The sequence below is a fragment of the Brachionichthys hirsutus genome, chromosome 5 (genome assembly GCF_040956055.1).
Source record: "Brachionichthys hirsutus isolate HB-005 chromosome 5, CSIRO-AGI_Bhir_v1, whole genome shotgun sequence".
In the NCBI taxonomy this organism is placed as follows: domain Eukaryota; kingdom Metazoa; phylum Chordata; class Actinopteri; order Lophiiformes; family Brachionichthyidae; genus Brachionichthys; species Brachionichthys hirsutus.
The window spans coordinates 11,634,889-11,655,872 of record NC_090901.1 but is presented as its reverse complement, the minus strand read 5'-3'; the positions used below and the strand labels follow the sequence as shown (position 1 = coordinate 11,655,872).

General features: G+C 47.5%; 3 protein-coding genes across 4 annotated transcripts; 1 reads left to right on the top strand and 2 right to left on the bottom strand.

Moving 5' to 3' along the window:
• The first annotated feature begins 1,078 nt into the window (after positions 1-1,078).
• mrps35 (mitochondrial ribosomal protein S35) lies at positions 1,079-7,225 on the top strand. Its single transcript, XM_068739356.1, has 8 exons — positions 1,079-1,217; positions 2,535-2,581; positions 2,675-2,842; positions 3,490-3,550; positions 3,645-3,784; positions 5,083-5,192; positions 5,542-5,611; positions 6,420-7,225. Exons 1-8 carry the CDS (start codon positions 1,085-1,087, stop codon positions 6,675-6,677), a joined length of 987 nt encoding a protein of 328 aa, XP_068595457.1. The 5' UTR covers positions 1,079-1,084; the 3' UTR covers positions 6,678-7,225.
• Position 7,226: 1 nt separating this feature from the next.
• On the bottom strand, positions 7,227-9,286 carry LOC137893541 (MANSC domain-containing protein 4-like). Its single transcript, XM_068738951.1, has 3 exons — positions 9,064-9,286; positions 8,837-8,965; positions 7,227-8,048 (listed from the first exon to the last, which is right to left on the bottom strand). The coding sequence occupies exons 1-3, from the start codon at positions 9,284-9,286 to the stop codon at positions 7,288-7,290; spliced, it is 1,113 nt and encodes a 370-aa protein (XP_068595052.1). The 3' UTR covers positions 7,227-7,287.
• Positions 9,287-9,716: 430 nt separating this feature from the next.
• Positions 9,717-19,778, bottom strand: LOC137893501 (transcriptional enhancer factor TEF-3-like). 2 transcript variants are annotated; one of them, XR_011105457.1, is made up of 9 exons: positions 19,635-19,778; positions 19,224-19,267; positions 18,912-18,973; positions 18,655-18,785; positions 17,893-18,066; positions 13,890-14,030; positions 13,025-13,177; positions 10,661-11,181; positions 9,717-9,821 (listed from the first exon to the last, which is right to left on the bottom strand). XR_011105457.1 is itself a non-coding variant. In XM_068738912.1 (8 exons), the coding sequence occupies exons 1-8, from the start codon at positions 19,734-19,736 to the stop codon at positions 11,068-11,070; spliced, it is 921 nt and encodes a 306-aa protein (XP_068595013.1). In that variant the 5' UTR covers positions 19,737-19,778; the 3' UTR covers positions 10,414-11,067. The 2 variants fall into 2 exon arrangements, 1 of the variants encoding a protein (XP_068595013.1); XM_068738912.1 differs by lacking the exon at positions 9,717-9,821 and having other exon boundaries at positions 10,414-11,181.
• Positions 19,779-20,984: the final 1,206 nt, after the last annotated feature.

The following is a 20,984-nucleotide window of genomic DNA, read 5'->3' as shown; positions in this document are numbered from 1 at the left end:
ATCTGCAAATGGAGTTTATGTCGTATTTATAAAATATTTTTTTAATTTATTACCTGTGAGACTGCAACTAAGAACACAAATTAATCAAAAGGCATTCATTTATTTAATAATAGAAATAGAAAAAATACAAGACAATTGTCCAAACAATCATTTATATGCTGTCCAGAACAGTATAAGACAAGTAAGTTCTGTTTACATTTAGTGTCATTCACCAAACAACCTCTACGTAATAATAAATGACAAAATTTGCAAAAATAGAAATAATCATTTTATTATTTCCATTTATAGAATTCCATGAATGTATTTTGTTATTTTATCTTTTACGATTATGTTTCGCCATTCAAATGTCCATTCAAGCTGCTTGAAAGGTGCTAAATAAACTGTATTGTTGTTGATTTGTGCCAATTTATACCCAGCGGTAAGAATAACACAATGGTGTTGCCATTCATGAGTTCATCCAGGTGTGTAGAGCAGATCACAAAAAGACAAAAAACAAGAAGCCTCACAGTCACACGCATCCTTTAGTTTTAATCACAGTTAACGTTACAGCACAGACTTGAAAGACTTCTTTGCAAACGCTGCAGTTTTGCTTGGAGCTATTTAATGCCTTTGCATTGTGCAAGACTTTATTCCAACTGTTGCATTCTGTTGAAGTAACAATAGACATCCGTTTCAAGGGTGTACAAACTGGTTTTTAACTGAAACGAAATCTTGCACATGTCTCGGCGTTTTGTTTGTTTGTTTTACACGAAAATGCTCCCAGGCAATTTCACTTCAGGTGTTTGATTTGACGGACGTTTTTAAACGCACCACTTGTCTGAGAGGGCAGCAGCTGGTGGAACCGGCTGGTGGTTGCGCGCAATCAGATTTAACAGTAGTGTATGTACAAATAAAGACTTGCTACTGATTTAATAAGAAAATAAAATAAGAAATCATTTTAATAATTTTGTGTACCTGAATTAAAGTATTTCCATAATATTGTAATATTAGATGTTACCTGTAGGAGGCACTGAGCAGGCTCAACGACCCTGTCGAAGGCACGTAGTTTGTCCTTCGCCGTTGTCCGTAGTTATTGGGGACAAACATGGCTTCCCACACGAGCAAGGCATTCCCGATCTTAGGTCGAATAAATCAAGCTGGATTCGGACTTCAGACGTCCGTGAGCAGAGCCACATACGCGACCGGAGTATTTATAAAAACTACCAAAGCGGATGAAGGTGAGTTTCTCTGCCGCTAGTTCGTGACCAGCGTTCCCTCTCAGGTGCGCTCGTGCGTAATTACGCACAGCTGATACGGTCTTCGCGCAGCGAAAATCTGCAGTTGCGCACAAAAAAAAATCCAACCTAAATTGAAAATAACATAAACACGTAAACGATCATTCTGTGCTATTTCCTAGGGATGGGACGAACAACACGGGCGCGTCATTAGTGTCGAGTGCGCATGCGTGAAACTGCGAAAATGTATCGACTTGTTGCGGGTTCGCTGTCGCTGTGCCGACTGGATTTCCGCTTTGCTCCCATTCATGGATCGTTCTCGGAAATGTGTGAATGAATCCATTTTTAGTGTTATTTCATATGATTGAACACTTTGGTTCATAAAATCCCACATAAACATTTTAACTCTGAATTTTATTACACAAATTTGCTATAATTTACATGCCAGCTCTTGAGCATTTACACAAACAAGCAACATTTGAACCCTTAAAATGAACAACTTCACTCAGCAAACAAGTGGAGAAAATGATATTATACAAAGATGATCATAGTTTAAGTAAGAGACGAGCAATGGAATACAGATTAAATATTATTTCACAGGCTAATGTTGGGTTTACAGCGTGCACGTTTTCATTTTGTTTACCCGCAATGATTTTAGATCTACGTGTTTTTACGCATAATAGACGCCATTGTAAACGGAGTTCCAAGACTCTCGCGGGACCACTGTACACACATCCTTTGCTCGTTGGTTTTATTTGTTGATTTTTATTGCTTGTTTTTATGTTATTTATTTTTATTGTGTACTTTGAGATTTGCTTTAATGTAAAGTGCGTTTAAAATAAATTGTATTATTATAATGTCGCTCAAAGTTATCCGAGGGACCGCTCGGGGAGTTTGTGTGTTTGCTCAGACGCATGAAAAATTAGAGGGAACATTGTTCGTGGCTCAGTCGTGTGGGAAGAAACGTCAGAAAATTATATTTCACCTTCAATTAAAAAGAAAAAAAGTGCTTCACAACAACGTATTTGTCGTATTCCGAGTGCAACTTGCTGAAAAGGTTGTACAATCAGAAGCAGAAGAAACGCAGAGACAAATATTCTTCAAATGTCAGGGTTTTTTTCCTGAAGCAGCAAGTGAATATGCTGTGACTGTGAAATGCAGAGTTGCGTACCAGTCTGCAGTTTGGAGTCTGTCATTTGTATGGTCAATGCCATATTAAAGCGATCACGGCGTCTTGTATCTGCAGGCTTCGCAGCCCTGAATGAAATGCTCGTTTTAGCTTTGTGTTGCTAAAATAAAAAATCTGCATCCAAATTCCAGGCTTTCAAGGCAGGAAGTTTACGGCTGCCAAAAAATTCAGGCGAGATGTAAGTGGGCCGGCTCTGATTAATTCTCCCAACTGAATCCAAGCTACGCACCGTAGTTCTTCAGAGATCCACTTTGTCTCTCTTTGCTATCAGCCCGGGGTCTACAGGACAGAAAAGATGCCGTTGGATCAGGACTGGACTGCGGTTTATCCCACAGCAGCCCCCTTCAATCCCAACGCCGTCCCCCTTCCTGTGAGGATGGGCTACCCTGTGAAGGGAGGCGCCCCCCCGGATAGGAAGGGCAACTTGGAGCTCATCAAGGTCAGACATCTCTGCTAATAGTTTTAATCGGGATATTTTTCAGTCTAAAGAACACAAAAACCTGCTCTGACAACGGGAATAAATGGGCAAAGAAGGGAGACTCCCCCTGCAGGGCTGATGGTTCGATGCGTCTGCCTCACCCGCACGTATGCATCCAAGCTGGGTTCATTCCTCTTATCGTTCATTTGGGCTCGGCGCTCGGATGGCTCGGATGGCTCCGTGTCTCTGCTGGGATTACCGAGATGCTGCGTCCAGACGCCAGCTGCTCCATCTGGACTCCGGCCACTTGGAGATCCGCGACCTCGCCCGTCACAGCTGGAGTCCTGCCGGCAGCCTAATGATATAACTTTCCTCCTCTTGGCTTGACGATTGAGGCTAAATGGCGATGGTGCCATCTTTACACAAATTAAACATATTTTTCTAGTTTAACCAGGAATAAAACTTCATTTATTATCTCCTCTTTGGAGTCACTTTTCGTCGAGCCAGGGATCATCTTCGTCAGTCATGTAGAAGAACGTGTGTGTGTCCCCCCGGTCAGCGGGAAGCAGAGATGTTTAATTGGACTGTCTTTCTTGGGAGGGGACGATGTCTGTCTTTCACTTGTTGGGTGGACCTTCTTGATCACTGATCCCTTGTTTCTCTTTCAGATACCGAATTTTCTGCATTTAACGCCGGCAGCCATCAAGAAACACTGCGAAGCTCTAAAACGTAACGTCTTTCTTTAATGTGAAGAGGTCTGCTTGTCGTTTTATATTCGCACGTCTACTCATTGAGGGTCTGAGTTGTCTTCCCGCGCTGTCAGCGTTCTGCACAGAGTGGCCGTCTGCTTTGGACACCGACGCCAAATGCGACCAGTTTTTCCCCGTTAAAGTGGAAAGCACCGACTACGTGGCCGCCGGCCCGTCCGTCCGGAACCCCGCCGCTCGGCGCGTTCATCTCAGCGTGAGTTTTTCTGTCCGTCTTGCTAAAGTTTTAATATCTGTTTAAAGTCACTTGAGAATTTTGTCGATGTCTGATTTTGGCTTTAAAGGTTTTCTTTCATGTGTGGGTTCTTTACTTTCTTAAAGGAACAGGTCACCAAAAGAAAAAAAGAAGATTCCCTGTTGCTCTTCTTGCGTTTGTCATTTTATGAGGACGTATTTTTCCAACCTTCCACATTCATTTTCTCTTGAGGCTTTTGTTTGGCCGGTTTTGATATTCCCTTTAATCCCCCAAATAGAACTTAATCCATCAGTGTGTGATCAGAGATCAGCTCCGACTGCCGGGAAATGGAACCCACACTCGTGACGACGCAAAGAACGAGTTAGCAAAAAAAAAGGAGTGATTCGTCAAATAATAACAAATCTGAATTTAGAGATTTTCGGGTTTTTTCGTCTTAAGCATAAAAATGTTTGTGGAACGTTTTCAAGATTCTGAATCAGATCTTAGTTTTCCTTGACCCGCAAAAACCAAATAAAATCGTTCTCCTAGTTTTCCTGGAACTCGGCTCGTTGACTTCTAATCTTGTTGACAAACAAAACAAAAACAAACATGACCTCCTTGCTACTTTAAGGCCTCAATCAATTCCGATCTGCCCAGGTGGCGGTGTCTTTTTTTAGCGTTCAATACCAGCCCTCTGCTGCAAAGGTTGTTTGCCTTAGATTATATCAGTGTGATGGAATTATTCAGACAATAATCCAGGTGGATTAGGCAGAAAGATTTGTGAGCAAATCGCACACAGTCTGAGAAAGTGCACCAAGACCCCGTTTTGACTTTCATAGAAATTCATCTGTGAGTGACGCACAGACTTGTCTTTCAGTGGGGGGGGGGTGGAAACACGCTCATGCGTTTTTTGTATGTCGTATAAACCGCGTTCATCTGCACTGAACACATGAACCGGGAGGGACCATAATCAGGGCGTAATCTCTGCCCTGCATCTGCCCATTGTCCCGGGGGGGGGGGGGTTAGAGGTTATTCTTGGCTGCTGCTTAAAGGACAAAAAGGTCTCGTGCTTTAATCAACACAGTCAAAGGATCACAAACAAACATGGCTGCTGTTATCCAAGAGATGAGAGCACATCTGGACTCACCGTCCCTTTACCTCCAGCAGAGCCAGATGGTCTCTGAAGGCTCTCTAAAGGCTCTGTTGTGGGGTTCTGGGTCCCTGATGGTTCTCTGAAGGCTCTCGGGTGGTTCTCTGGTTGTATGATGGTTCTCTGGTGGTTCTCTTGAGGTGATAAAATCATGCCGTCGCTTTCGCAGGTTAACGTGTCCAGTTTGAACCTGGATGACCACGCTCGCAAAAAAATGCTGAAGCTCGTCGGGGAGAGATACTGCAAAGAAACGAACGTCCTCACCATCACCACCGACAGGTAAGCACCACCCCCCGCCCCCGACTCACCTGCTCTCAAACAGAGGGTGTGAAATGTGCTGACTGCCAGACTTACCCAAGATCTTTCAGTTTCGCTCCCTTATTTTGATTTCAAATCCAAACGAAACATTTTCATTGGGTGAGTTCAAGCCAATCAGTGCAGTTCCCCTTTGACTGCTGAAAACAGACTACCGCCCCCTGCTGGTGTGGAGTCATTGGCCTTTATGCAGGCGCAGAAATTCAAGGTCCGATCACAGGCACGATGAGGCGACCCAAGAACTGGTCTTCTTTCACTCCGTTGTGTCGGTTTGGAACGGGAGACTAATTAGAATTCGTTGCGTTTCTTCTAGCTGCCCTTTGAGACAACAGAATAAGGACTACGCTCTGTACCTGCTGACCGTCCTCTACCACGAGTCCTGGGTGAGTTCAGAGGTCCTATGCGCCCTCGCCTCGTGGCTTCTCTGGTCCTGTTCTCACTTCACAGGGTTCCTATCATTTCTCCCAACACGGTTTCATTTTTAACTTCCTGTAACGCTGATGAAATCAAAAACATGACCTCTGTAGGGACCGGATGCATTCTGTTCATGCATGAATTAGCCGCTAGCTGCTTTGTAAATCTCCTCATACCGTGTGACCCCCGCCGTCCCCCCCGTCCCGTCCTGCCACCTCGCCAGCGTGCCCCTTTCACACGGATGGAGGCTCACATTACTGAAATATTCCTCAACCTGAGCAGAAAACAAACTTTGGTGACATTTAGCTTTGGGTAGCGGCGTGATCCATTAGGGAGGCACCAGGCTTGAATAGGCAGCAGGATGGCAAACAACAGCCTTGTTCAGGTGGCATTTATCCACAGATGGGGGGGGGGGGGGGCAGGTTCTCCTATCAGGTGTTGCCCCTGATTCACATCAAACCAACCGTGCCGTATCGGAGAAATCGGCTCAGCCACACTAGAAAGAAGTTTGAAAAGGTGTCCGAGCCAAGGAGAACACTGTCCGCTGCCCTTTTGGACTCACAATGGAAGGCACAGTTTGTCCAGCCGCCTTACGGAGGCGGGGGGGGGGGGGGGGGGGGGCATTCAGGTTGCAATGCTAGCCCACAAAGAGAGCGATTGTCGGACCCCACTGTGGTGATTTTATCTCGGCTGCGTTTCATAGCCGCCACCTCCTCTCTGTGATGTCGTTCCTTTACCCCGTAGACGGCTAAACGTGTTGTTTCGTGTCGTCTTCAGAAAACAGAAGCCTGGGAGGCCGAAAAGACGAGGGCGGACATGGAGGAGTACAGCTGGGAGGGCAGCCAGTCACAGAGGACGCTCCTGCACCTGCTGGGACTCAGGGAGGGGGAAGGCAAGGAGGTGCAGGAGCAGCTGCTGGAGAGGAGCGAGGTGCAGGCGTATAAAGACTCTGTGACGAGGCTGAAGAACGAAGGAGATGGCGAGAGCGCCATCCTGCAATACAAAGACGCCGTCAAGAGCGTCCTCGGCCTGTAACGCAGCTTCAGGCCTGAAGTGATGAAGAGGAGAAGCTGCAACACAAACATTCATGTTCCAGACAAAAGGCTTCAACTGTTTTATTTGTATCGCATGTGTGACGCAGCCTGTGCTACAAAATAAAAGGCCAGTGTGTTCCGTTATAAGACGTGTCGGTTCCCGTTCAGTCGACTCCCGTCCCGCTCCTCTTCGCCGTCGGGCCGAGGAGTGGAACCCCCGGAGGAAGGAGAGCTAAACACAGAGGAGACGAGTCCATCGTCTGGACCGCCAATGTCTTCAAAACAGGATAAAGTTCCGTTGCGTCTTTCCAGGAGACATTCTGCCGTCCAAATCGTCCCCGTCTTCTTCAGCTGCAGGAATGTTCTGTGGCTCATAAACGTTTCTGCTAAATGAACTAGAGGAAATCAGGATGTTAGTTTTCTGCCACTGAATGAAACCATTAAACACCTTTTATCTCATTTAAGCCATTAAAAACCTTTTTTTGACCGGAACTACTTTTTGTCCCAGTAAACTGAGAATAACAAATGAAACCATGTCTCTTACAAAATAAAAGCAAAAATGATGTCAGTCTGAAGTGAAGTCCTCCTGGGGGGGGGCCTCCCGCTGGCCTTCAGGTGTTCTCTCTGACCCGCACGTATCTAATCAGACGCATGGAGCCTCCCTTCCCTCGCCACGATGTCCGGTAGCGTCCCATCCGCCGCCGACCCCTGCACCTCGCCACCAGCAGGACGGAGCAGCAGCAGCTCAGCAGCACCGTGGTGCAGACGCCCGCCGCCACCACCAGGGCCCCGGGGGCCACGTGCCACCCGGACTCCGAACCCTCAGAGGGGTCCCCTCCGCTGGGGGTGTGGCCTCCGCCGCTCCCCGTGGTGTGGTTCCTCCCCCCGCTGCCCTCCGTCTCATTGATGTACTGTTTGCTGCTTGCCATGAATCCGGTTGTGGGAATGGGAGGACTGGTGGGAGACTGGGACATGGCATCGGTGTGATGGCGGGTGGGGGGTGAAGAGGGAGGTGCAGCTGCGGTAGAGACTGCCAAGCTGAGAGGGATGGGGGTGGATGGAGGAGCTGTGGAGGAGGTCGGGGTTGCTGTGTGTGTTGGTGCAGGCGGAGGGGGTGATGAGGAGGGTATAGGTGGGCGCTGGGTGGTGCTGCGCGGGGTCGTGACGGCGGCGACCTCTCTGCTGGTGGGGGTAGGAAGCTTAGCTACAGGGGCTGAAGTCAGGGGTGGTGCCACGGGCGGAGGCGGATGAATGAAGTGGCGTTTGTCTGAGGCCAGCGGCTCCGATGCGTTGAGCCGGCTGTAGTGGGGGGGCAGGACGCGGAGGTTGGAGGTGAAGTACTTCCCAAACACCAGCAGGTCGGGATCGACACCTGGAAGCAGAAACACCGTTGAACCCGCCTCTCCAGCATTGTAGTTCATTGCATGTTAATGTAGCATTTGATTTAACTTTATTTATAAAGCACCAAATTGCATTTGGGGGGGGGGGGGCCCTCTGCTCAGAAGCTTTAGCTAATGCTTGACTTTTCGGGGCTTCTGTATGTTTTGATAACGCTGTCGTCCGGGCTCTATGAGGTTGTTACATTTATTCATTTGACCTTTATCTATCCACGTAGAGCCGATTGAGAACCAATTACCGCACGAAAACCCACAGACATCATGGTTACAAGGAATTAAAAAGGTTTTTAAAAACATCTGCACTCGCTGACCCAAGCCACATGAAGGTGTTTGGGAGGATGAGACTCCGCCTGCAGACATGGATCAAGGGGCTCATCCAGGATCGATTGATTTTTAACTTTCTTAAAATTGCATTTCTCAATGTTTTTTTCTATTTGTCCAACTCTTCTTGGAACTTAACTTGAAACTCCAGTAGATAAATGCTGAATGTTCTTAAAGATGCTTCTTTAAATGTAAATAACATCACAAATAAGCTTCTTTATTTAGATTCCCATGGGAGGAAACGAAGGAACAAAGGCGCTCTTGTCTTTTTATGACAGATGCCTGCGCTTGTAATTCCAGCTGCTATTAACTCTCATCTCTCCATCCCCGGCAGGTCAGAGGTCGGTGAATCTGCATTCGTCTCGTTCTCGGTTGGGTACTCGGCTCTGGGTGTATTATAACTCCATACTAGGAGTACCAGCAGGTGTTTCCACGCACTTACCCTTCGTGATGTTGTACAGGACGACGTTCCCTCTGTGGCTGAGGACGCAGCTCTCCAGGGTCGGGCAGTGCAGATGGAAGCAGTTTTCTTGAGTGGTGTCAAAGTGGAATATGGCCAGATTACAGGAAACTGCGAGGGAAGGTTGATCAAAGTGGAGAATGGAAGGAAGCGCACCACGTACCGAAATATCTGCGCGTATTTTACGCGCGTGACGCGCCGAGACTCACAGTTTGTGGTCAGGCAGCAGGTGCGGCTGCACTCGAGCGCCGTCTCCTCCTGGTAGAACTTGAGGAGCTGCGCTCCTCTCCTCTGAGACTCCTCGATGTCGATGAAAAACCCAGGAAGCCGTCGAATCCAGCAGTTCTTGTAGTAAGAGTTCGGCGAGCACCGCGACTCGCCGCGGCAGACCAGGCCCATGAGCACCGGCAGCAAACCCCACGTGGCATTCATGGCGCGTAATGTCAACCAGACCGTGGGAGATGAAGCACCGACATGTCGGGCCGAACTCGAGCTGAAGTGGAGCCAGCGATCTGGTTTTTACTGCCGACAGCGACGCACCGGCGGGAGGAGGAGACCCAGCCGTGCGTAAAGAGAGTCCAGCTCCGAGAGGCTCCGGTTCTGTCTGCGGGGGGGGGATGCTCGTGTGCGCGGATCCACTGGTGCTGAGAAACATCAGGCTGTTGAACAGGGACGGACGCAGGCGGGGGCCGACGGAATAAAGGGTTCTTTGGTGCGCTGCTGATCCGGTATCAGCGGATCAAGGATGACCCCTGACCCTGTTCCCATAATTGCAGCAATCCGCCCCAAATTGCTTGTCGTGAGATTAACACAAAGCGTTTGCAGTGCCTGTCGGGCTTCTTGTGGGTTTACGAGCGGGTCGTGGAAGGGAGCGTCTCATAGCGCAGAGACAGAGCGCGTAATGGATGAACAGATGATCACGCCAGTCAGAAAAAGCCATTGAACGACACCTGCTTCTTAGGATAATCTGAAATTAATATATTCAGTCTCAATTAATGTTACATTTTTGAAACGGTGAAGTTGATAGGGGGGGGGGGGGGGGGGCATGCGATGATGTCTTAACACCACTAGATGGGGCCAAACGCCATTAAACTAATGTCAGTATTCAGCGCAACAATTTGAAATGACAGTTTTATTAAAAGTTTGAATTCTATATTGTTGAACTTTTACTTTTGTCAATTTTTACTTTTGCCGTTTTTAAATGCTCATAAAAGGTGGCGGCCGCACTATAAGAACTTCCTCAGAATTTGTTTACCAAATTGACTTAAATAACCCTTTAATTATTTTGTATCTGGCCAGAAATGAAGCTTTGAAGATGTTGGCCAAATGCCCAGAAGTGATATGAAAAACATGATTTACAGCCTTTTTGTTTTTTAAATGTTCGATCTACCAGCACACTGCACGATGGGAAACGTTAGAATTTGTGGAAACAGCACCGGCCTGAACGCTCCCTCACTTTCCGCATCGCCACGTTATATTTACGTATGTAACCATGGTGACCTAACCTGGAGAGGCAACCATCCTGCAACGCAACAAACACGGCAACAGAGGATTCCGTAAGAAAATCTTGTATTTTCATCTGAAACTTGAGTTTACAGTTTTAGACCGAGTCCAATCCGCTCACAGATCCGTCTGCTTCAAGTTAGCAGCGTTATGTGCCTTTAGCTGGAGTCGGATCATTTCAACCCGAAACAGTATGAGGCAATACATTAAAACAACAAACAGAGAACACAACAGCTCTAAAATCTCTTCAAGCAATGTGCTTCATGACTTCAGACGAGATGATGCGGCACGGTGCATAATTACTCAGATAACACGGAGGTTGGCGCCAAACGCGGGGATATTGTATGGATGTGCAAAGGAGGGGTCCTCCGTCCGCCTTCCCCCGTCGTTCTTCGTATTTTAGTCACTCGTGGCGAAACATCCTCCGCACATGCAACAGAATCTAAATGAAAAAACAACAAACACTATTAAAATGAGATGAAACAACTTTTTCATGCACGTCCCGTTTGGCTCCTTTGGTATAAAAGGCAACAGTGTTTCACAATCCTGTTCTTCAGCTTCCTCAGCAGGCGCGGTCGTCTTCCTGGGTCCACGCCAGCAAAACAAAGGGTCTCTCTCTGGGCTCCTGATTAGCTTTGAGCTAAAAGGAAGAAGTCCGCTTGATGTCGTCACTACAGTCGACCCCAGAGTGGGTTCCATCCGCGGGACCGTCAGTCTTTGACCAGCCGGTAAATATGATGCTGCGCACCGTGCTCGCTGGTGGACACCTCGAAGACGTAGGCTATGCACAGGAGGGTCTCCAGCGTGTCCCTGTTGGTCACCACCTGCAGACCAGCGCAGAGGATCACAGTTAAATGTCTGTTTGTTCCTCCAGCAGATATGAAGAGAGGGACAAACTGTTTTCTCACGTTTAAATAGTCTTAAATATGGAAACATCACATTTTGAGTGCAAAGGTACTCAGGTAATGAGAAAGACACACAGACTACACCAAGAACCTTAAATGTGATCAGTAAGATCATAAAATTCCTCTGATCTTATTTTAGAACTAGAAAAAATCACTCAGAGTGCAGACCTCCGCCAAGCAGCTCATTCCCCTCATAATTAGATTTACACCGTCCACATGGTGATTTGGATCATTATAAAAAGGGTCAAAATTGTTCTTGGTGTCTTTATACACTAACCATGAAAAGTGTGTTTGGTACTGTTTTTTGTCAATGGGAGTTTTCACAAATATTTTCGCGAATTTCCTGACTTCATTCTGGATGTGATCCGGATTAAATTCGAATTCCATAAACATTGGTCAATAATTAACCAGATATTGAGGAACAAAATCTGAAGCTCCATTGACTGCAATGTTACCAAACATTTCAAAGGGGGCAGCATTTGATGTCAAGGCTTGTGGATCCATGAAAAGGATTTCTGTTTTAGTAGAATGAACACAAAGGCTATAAGATACAATTTGTGACTTAAAATAAAGTTCCCATCTTCCTGAATCAGCGTTAACGCACACACACTCGAACCACAATTTTACCTGGATCCAGACCAGGTAAAATTCACGGGCTCCTGGACAACTTGTAAGTAGTCATCGTGTTTCTCTCGTCGTTAGGGGACAAGCAACGTTTTGAGGACTGTTTTTTGGACTAACAAACTTCCCTCCATCATCGTGGCGGTGAGTTGACTGACGGGTTTTTGATGGACTGATATCATGAAGGATTATTTTGCACATCCAGCAGGAAGATCAAGGCAGTAAAACCAGCTCCATAATGCTCCATTGTGCTGCCCTGAATGCAGCGCTTCTTGCATTTCGATTCCTTGTGTGCAACCTTGCAATATGGAATCTGTATACATCTGTTTGTTTTGTGTGTGTGTCTGTTAATGCTCTGTTCATGGTTACTGTGGCCTAAATCAGCCCATAGAGAAACATAATGTCACGCTGCCATGCTGTCAGCGTGGGCTCAATACGGCCATTGTTCCTCAGCGAGTCGGAATGCAGCCGCTGATGGAAGGGACACCGATTGTCGTCGAAGCCTGGTGTTGAGGATGACTTTGTTACCGTGACGATACACTCCTCTCTCTCTCTCTCTCTCTCAGGAGCATACCAGCTCATTCAGAAAATCCCAATTTATAGTGGAACAATCACCGCCTACAACTGTATATTGTGATCCATCAGATCTGGATTATTACAGCAACACACTACAAACATTTATGAATCCGTTCCTAAAGAAAAAAACTAAATCACAATCTCAGTTGTCCAAACCACATGGGTTTCCCCAAAATTTTAATTGGTCCTTCTCTGATTTAAGTCCCACCCTATATATTTTTAATCCAACAGCAAGTTTGTACATAATCCTCCCAATAAACAACTGAGAGGTTTCTTTTATCATTGAATGCTTTGACATCAATATCAATCTAGAATTATGAATGTCAAAGCTTCTCTTGTCCGACTGACACCCTCAGTTCATCAACAGCCTTATTTGTTCCTGTCCAGCAGCTGAAAAGATACCTAAAACCCAATGAAAACACCTAAATCTAAATTACATGTGTTTATAGATTCACGATGGATCAATATGCCTGTCCCTCTTATTCTATATGTTAAATCCCAGGGATTTAATTTAGGTATGGGAGGGACATTGATCCTCCAGCGTCACACGAACGTTCCCGTCTACCTGCAGGATGGTGAAGTTCTCCAGAACGCTGTTCATCATGTACTTCTCCGGCAGGTGTTTGAGCTTGTGGATGAAGTTGATCATGTATTCACATAACGGGGAGCGGTGGATCCGAAACACGTAACGGCCGTTCTCAAAGCGCGCGTACTCCGTCTGAAGAACGCAGGGAAACACACAACACATTCAAAAGGGATGAAATGTGAATTAGATATTCCAGGGAAACTCGATTAGACGTGCCGATCGTCTATGTGCTAATCTAATCTGTAAAGTAATCTACTTGATGTAGTTTATGGCCAGATATGACACTCAACAACCGTAACCACATGATGAAGCTATTAAATATCATCGCGTGAACGGCTGAGGCAGAAGGCGCTACCTTGGGATGTGTGTTTATATTGTGCAATCCATCAGTGATTGGGAGGGGGAGGGGGGGGGGGGGGGCGATGCTATTGTGTCTAGCTAAGGGGAAACACAACAGTCAGGTTGGAGCGATTTGAGAATCACGTCAGTTCCCGGACCACAGATCAGTGGTAACTGACTGGAATCCGTCTCCCCCCGGGCCACGCCTCCGGGGTGATGCCGTGTTTTCCGACGGGGTCGCGACCTCTTTGGGTTGAAATGCTGCAGGGCCATCCAGCAATAAGCGATGCAGACTTCAACCTGAGCCGCTCAGTGGGAACCATTCCAGCTTAAATATGTAGCGTTCCTTAAAGGTGAGTTTAGGAAAAGAGGAAGAAACAAACCGCTCCGTGCCGTTTGATGCCGTTTGGAGGCAAAGTGAGAGAAAACTAAATGAAACTGTGAATCTGTGTTTGCTTGCAGTCCTCTGGAAAACATTAATTCTGTGAATAATGATTGCCGGTACCTCCACCTTCTCCACCACCTGCTTGCCGAAGGAGCAGACCTTGGTGGAGGAGTTGATGATCATGTTCTCAGAGCTCTCGTACTGGCTGGAAACACCATAGAAGAAGCTGCTGTCGTCCTGCAGATTCACACTCAGGTCCGCCTGGAAAGAAACCAGATGACACGTCAGAACCGGCGGATGTCAGCGCAGACGCTCCGACCCGAATCAGCACAAACATGTCGTCTCAAAACTAAATGAAAATAAACACAGGAGTGCCTCAGGGCTACGTCCTGTTCCCCCTGTTCTCCCATGACTCTGTGGTAATGGGCTTGATGACCAAACAAAGACGGGATGGCCTACAGGGGCAGCTGTCAGTTCCCCTCCTGGGGAGGGGAACTATTGTCCCTTCAATGGCGGGACAATAGCGAACATCCTGAGAGGAAGTATCACGGCGTAGTACGGAAACTGCACCGGCTCCAAGCCCAAAGCGCCGCAGCGGGTCTTATGATCAGCCCAGGACATCAGTGGAAGTGAGAGTCCCTCCATCCAGAATTTATATTCACTGATGTTAACAAAGATCAAAATACTATTTCTAATATATAAGACAATGGTGCATTCAAGTGCACCTCATAACTTCAGAACTCTAATTCCAAGAAGCATTTAATAGGATCAGGACTAGAATGTTTGTAGTTGTTCAATCAGGTTCTTGCAGGAACAGGTGCAGCAGTCCAACAGAGACGCCACCAAGAGTGTCACGGCTCAACAGAGCTCGAGAGCGGCGCTCTGCAAAGCCAAGAGGCATCCGACGGCCAGACGCTTGTTAACCCAACGCTGTCAAATCCAGCGTCAGAATTCCAGAGATGGTGCTTTATCTCATTGTGTGTTTTATTGTAAAATGATCATTCAGAAGAGGCAATGCCCCCCCCCCTGTGTGGCTTCATGAACCAAAGTCAGCTAAAACCCAACGGTTGAACTCATCTTATGTTTTAATACATTTTATAATTTTTTTTGTTTTTAAACATTTAAATCCACAAAACAACAAGAAAACAACAGATGTGACACACACACATTGATGCACACGTTTTATCCGGATCCACACTGAACTTTAAGGGGTTCCTCCTGGCTCATGCTCCGGCCAGTAGTAGTATTTCTTCACGTTATCTTGCCGTTTCTGGACGAAGGTAAATACGACCTCTTGCATGGATGCAGATTCAACTCCGTCTCTGATCCTCCCACCAGTTTGAGTTTATAATCTCATTCCGGATCGGCTCGTGGTACCGCCTCGTCCGTCAGAGCGCTGGCTTGTTCTACCTTCTCCCCTGTTGGGCTTCTGCCTCCTAATGGGCCATTGAGACAACGCTCAGCCTCCTCTCACCTCTTCATCACCACGTTCATCTTCATCCCCAGCTCATGTAATTCCTCTATTTGTCTTCGTCCCCGGGGCCCAGTGACCCTCCCCGAACCGCCATTCCCTGCTTCCCTAACAGCCTGCGAGGGAATTCATCCAATTACAATCTTCAGCGTGCAATTGGCTGATTAGATCAGAGCGGGCAGGCAGGCTGTGTAACAATTTAGCAGAGCCGGCTTAAATCGGATTCCCTCGGCACTTCAAAAGCGTGAGACAATCCGTTAGGACAGCGCCACGGGCGCTGAGGGGCGAGGAGGCAGGCGGGCGCAGGGCAGGGCAGCCAGCGGCCAACAGACGGGTTTGCTGGAAATTCAATCTAGAATGCCATAGCTTTGGAAGCGGGCCGGTCGCCTGTCACCGTTACCATGCCAACCTGCACCTCAGCACGCCCCCAAGTCATGGCCTACCACAAGGCAGCATCCAGCGCACCTGTCGCCTTTCATGGTGGCGTAGGAAGAATAATGTGATTTAAGTTTGTTTATTCTAATGGCCGGGAGCTTCTTCTGTTTTTTTTTTCTGCATGGATGTTGAAATTCCTGATTATCTTATAACATTTCATGTCATGGATGCCTGGAGAATCGGAGGAGCCCTTGAGACACAACAGGGTGAACAAGTCGAGACGGGATGGCGTTATGAGCTCCTCTAGTGGAAACCGTTGGCTCCACCCCGCTTAGATGAAACGAGGGCGAGGCATTTCACTCGCCGCCGTCCCGTAAGTCCTGTTCGCACGTCCACTTCCCTATTTCTATCTCTATGTATTTATTGCCGTCATGCTCTCTATTCTTGTTTTTAACGGCAGGGACACCCGTCCCCTCCTTCGTCTCATGCCCTGAATCAAATGCCACCGCTTGACCAGAAGAGTTGTGTCTCGCGCACAAAGCCATCTGGTGGCATTACGCTGGGAGGGGACACCTTGACCTTGACAATGACTCTCCAATATGTTATCCTGTATATCATACAAGTTGTAAAAAAAATTTTTTTGATGAAGCGGACGGCTTGGATTGAGTTTCACAGAGTTAGACTGTTGGTCTGTCAGCATCCATTCCTCAGTGGTTGAAGGATCCTTAAGCTGGACGCGGGTCATCAGTGGGACACTAGATGAACAACACGATATGCATGCCAAGCCTCAGACAAACATCCCGAGGCGCTCATGACTCAGAGTAGGAGCCAACAAACTATTTATGATGGAAAATAGGAGGATCCGTGTGTCCGTAATGCAACTTCAAATAATAAACAATGTTCACTTCATCCCGGTTCGACCTCAAACCAGGATCAACTCATTATTAGCATCTTTGGATCGATGGGAACTGCGATGTTTCTACTATTTATGTTCATGCCCTATGGTCTCATTGACCCTAAACAGCATCCGTTTGAAGGTGAAGCCACATCTTTAGAATTCTAAAGTCATTTTCACACCTGACCAAGCAGACTGAAAGTCGCAACATTGTTGCATCCATCGCTTGTTTCAGTTCTGCTTTCACACTGTGATTTCTAAAGTGAACCGAACTTTCTGAGCAGCGTCACGCGGTTGAAAGTGGCGCTTGTCGATTGGACAAGGTAGGCGAGGAAATCCCTCCCTCTCCCATGTTTGTCTTGGTTTGGAGTGCGCGCTGTACTTCCTCTTCCCTCGGTGCACTGCGTATAGCGTTACTACGTACATCTGGTCCTGTGGTTTCACACCGCATACAAACCGAACCATAGTTCACTTGCAAGCGAACCGAGAGTTCGCATGTCTGATCCACACCAGAGTTCGGATGATCTTTCACACCGGCCCAAACGAAGTGGACTATCTGAGGAAACGAACTCTGGTCCGTTTAAAGCGGACCAAGCAGCTCTGGTGTGAAAACAAAAAAAAAAAAAATCTGATTTCACACACAAAAAAAGTCTGAATTGAGCCTTAAGCCCTGCAGTGCGAACGTCTATGAGAAGTCAAGCTGACAGGACAGGAATATTTTCCCTAACAATACAAAAACTACTGAATTGATTTACCCCAAACTTTATGCAGAGGTGAGGCTTTGTCCAGGAAACACACACCGGACTGTTAGCCGTGTGGCTAACAACCGGACTTCCCTCCCTCTCTCTGCGTGCATGGGTGGGGTGGTAGGGTGTTGTGTGTTTGTGTGCATGTCTGTGTTTTGCGGACTTATCTATAAATAAGTATATGGTAAGGTGTGTGTGGGGGGGGACATGGGGGTTGGACTCAGTCTAATAGCACAGAGACAGGTGCCTGGGCTCACATTTCCCCCCCTGAAAGATCAGGCCTGCCACTCTCCCCAAGGCTGCTGTCACACACATATTCACACACGCCACATCACAGACACACAAATACACCCACGCGGTGTATCGACCACCAATCACGTCGTGGGAGCAAAGAGTTCCCATTCGCTCTGGCTTCAAATCGCACTTAAGTTCCTTTAAGTCGGACGCACACGCTATCCCAACACAGCGATCACCGCCAGGACATTAACAGCCGACAGCTGCAACAAAACATTAACGACTGTTCCCTTCACCTTCACGGCTTCAGGAGGATCGCACAACGGCGAGACATCTAGAATCGCACGGCGCTGCACCCAGAACGAAACGCAACTCAAGTGGATTCGCCCGGCATTGTTTTACCCAGAACTTGACGAGGAAGAAGGCGTTGGGCGGCCCTTTGTCAAACAGCTCCTTCAGGCCTCCCTTCTTCTCGGGGAACTTGTCGTAGATCTGCCTGACGTCCACCGACTCTAGATAGGCGTCGCTGTAGCTCGGGTTGGACTGGCCAATGTGCACGAACAGGTGTTTGTTGAACTGGAGAGACAAAAGGCTCAAATCAGGCGGTGAGCAGAGCCAAAAATGGCAAGTGCCCCGCTGGGCACTCCACATCTGCCCCATTGGTTAGATCTTGTTAACAGTAATGTCTTATCACCTGTCTAAAGGGTCCAGCCCCTTCCTTCCCGCCTGCAACAATTATGTCCAAACACTTCATTTACAGTCTTTTCTGTATCGTCCTCATTTTCCAAACTTTGTAGTCGCACCATTCATTCAGTATTGTTGGGTTTAATTTCATTGGATGATGCAACTTTTGGATTCTTGATGCAGGAATCACAAGCATGTGTTAGAATGTTTTTTTTCTCTTTATCCTATGATTTGTTTTGGAATTTAGATCCACACTAAAACCATTATTCCCTGGTTCATAACTAATTATTGGAGGTCTACTCTGGTTTCAAACCAACCCTTCCACCATGTCTAATGGAAATCCATTCTGCAGTTTTTCCTCAATCCTCCTAACAACCAGGAAGCGAGATTCTTCTGATGCAACCGTCAATGAGAAACTTCGACCTTTGTTACGTTTAAGCTCTTTTAGAGGCGGGGTCATCTCCTGCCTCGTCCACTCACGCTCTCGGGATCCTGAGGCTGCTCCAGGAAGGCGGAGAACTCCAACATTCGCAGCTTAGAGCTGGCGATGCTTCTGCCCTGCCAAGGGGGGGCGCCGGGAGAAATGGACAGCCCCGCTGTGCTTTCATAACCTGCAGATGAGCAGCGAGTGAGGCGATGTGTGGCTCGGGTGTGAAAATGTAAAAAGAAAACACTGTGCTATTTCTCTGGGCTTTGCCCTCTATCAACACGGCGGGGGGGTGGGAAACAGCACACACCTGTTATGGGGGCCGGGCCGGACGCTTGCATGGCGTAACTCTGCTGGGAGAAGGGCTTAATGCTGGAAAGGGACAAGAGCAGGAGAGGCATGTTATCCAGCGTCTCAGCCTCGTGACCCCATCTCGCCACTAATTGGGCCGGCTGACCTCTAAACACGCTGGGGGCAGAGCGGTATGCCAACCCCCCCAGACAGCTGGAGACTTTTCTTTATAATTGCACTGATATGTGTGAAAGTTATGTGATGGATATTTGGCTTAATGAAATAAGAAATGACAAATGCATGCTGCAGAGATGAAGGAAGGGCGACTCACTCCTCGTGGCCTGCCGGCTGTCCTGGAAGAGCTCCGTGCCAGAACTGGAAAAAATACAACTCCGTCACAACACCACCTTTGATTCTCATGTAAGACGTGCTTATTGGGAAATAAAAGCACAAAGCTGAGGCACAAAAAAACGTTTTAGACAAAGAGTTTGACCATTTTGATTGATCAATGTGTTTAATGTGAGTGAACTGTGGACAAACTTTAGGATCATTAACATAAAATGCACCAAAGAAAAACGTTCTCTCAAATTTAATTCAGACAAACTTCAAGTTCACAAACAGGAAGATCAAACTGAACAATATCCAGTGAAATGATGACATTGATGATGAATTTAAATACCAAAGATTCTGCTCATGTTAGTATGAGTATGACGTGGGGGGGGGAGGCTGGTCAGGGACTCACCCCGCCGGTTGGGGGGTAAGCCGGCCTGGACAGGCCCTGGAGGGCCATCTTGTTCTGGAACGCCGTGGGTGAGATTATCTGAGCCGAGGACATGGTGACCATACTCTGCAGGGCCTTGTCTTTAGCAGCCTGGTCCTGCAGAGACAAAACACAAAGGGGGACAACTCAGACTCCATTTCGGTCCTCACCCCGCTCCACCGCTAACAGAACCCTAAAAGGGGAGTCGGAGGGGGGGGGGGGGGGGGGGCTGAAGCCCTGGCAAGCCGAGGAGCTGATATTACAGTCAGGAGCTTTTAGGTCAAGAGTTAAGTTTATTGCTTTGGCAGGAGCAAACGAGTAATGACAGCCAGATTCTGTTGCAGGTCATTCTGGAAGACAAGGCAGGCAGCGGGGCGACATGTGAGGATGCTAATATTCAAACTCGCCGAATGCTAATGCACTCAGAAGAGGTTAAAATAGGTTTAAACTGCATTTCCTCTTGTCTTTGAATGCACCCCTTCAGCAGTTTCCAAACCACAGAGGACTATGAGCGCCCACCGCCCAGCCCGACGGGCAAGGCCACAGGGTGCATTCTTCATCCCAGAACCGGCTAACACAAGAGCATAGCTGGAATATGGGGGGGGGGGGCAGGGGTCTCAGTTACACCAAAGACATATTTAAAAAGACCTGTCACGGCTCTGCCAGCTGAACCCTGGTGGCTGCCATCCAAGGTGAGGGAGGCTACGGCTGCCCGCTGTGAATGCGAGTGGATGGCGGCGAGAAATGTAAACTGAGAAAGTACTGGGGGGACAGGGATATGTTAGCGCTCAGCGTAGCATAAAGGAAAACCTTTATTGAGGTTCTTATCAGATGTAAAACCTGCAAGGAACGGAGCAGGGTTTAATTTGTTTCCCGACACGTTGGGTTCTTCTGGCTGATAATCTGAGCCTCAGGCCGGCAGAAATACGTTCACCTTTCAGTCTCCTCTTAAAAGCAGCAGCGATTAAAGGGTGCAATTAAAATAGCCAATAGTTTGTGGTATCCTAATTCCTTCTGCTGCACAACCTGATCATAATCATGATATTAACCCCGGCTCAATGCAGATTCAGGTCTGATTAGGATTTAAAACCTGCCGGAGTCATTTGCATGATGTGAACAGGTTTACATTCGTCCACCCGGCAAACTGACACTAAACATGTAGTAAAGATGAAAAAAAAAGCAGTTGACTCACGTAGCGTACCTTGAGCTTCACCTGGATCTCTCTGGCCTTCCGTCGGGCCAGAACCTGGATGTGACTGGATACCTGGAAAGCAGACGACAGCGCGTGGGTTAGGTTACGTGGTTGAAGAGAGGAAAATGGGTGACTCTGGA

Coding starts and splice junctions, on each gene's coding strand:
- mrps35 (XM_068739356.1), top strand. CDS start 1,085: ATGGCTTCCCACACGAGCAAGGCATTCCCGATCTTAGGTCGAATAAAT. Junction 1,218..2,534: donor AACTACCAAAGCGGATGAAG/GTGAGTTTCTCT, acceptor TCCAAATTCCAG/GCTTTCAAGGCAGGAAGTTT. Junction 3,551..3,644: donor ACACTGCGAAGCTCTAAAAC/GTAACGTCTTTC, acceptor CCGCGCTGTCAG/CGTTCTGCACAGAGTGGCCG.
- LOC137893541 (XM_068738951.1), bottom strand. CDS start 9,286: ATGAATGCCACGTGGGGTTTGCTGCCGGTGCTCATGGGCCTGGTCTGC. Junction 8,966..9,063: donor CTGCTGCCTGACCACAAACT/GTGAGTCTCGGC, acceptor CTTCCCTCGCAG/TTTCCTGTAATCTGGCCATA. Junction 8,049..8,836: donor CCTGTACAACATCACGAAGG/GTAAGTGCGTGG, acceptor TTCTGCTTCCAG/GTGTCGATCCCGACCTGCTG.
- LOC137893501 (XM_068738912.1), bottom strand. CDS start 19,736: ATGGTCACCATGTCCTCGGCTCAGATAATCTCACCCACGGCGTTCCAG. Junction 18,786..18,911: donor CGGCCCGGCCCCCATAACAG/GTGTGTGCTGTT, acceptor GCTCATCTGCAG/GTTATGAAAGCACAGCGGGG. Junction 14,031..17,892: donor TCTTCCTCGTCAAGTTCTGG/GTAAAACAATGC, acceptor GTTTCTTTCCAG/GCGGACCTGAGTGTGAATCT.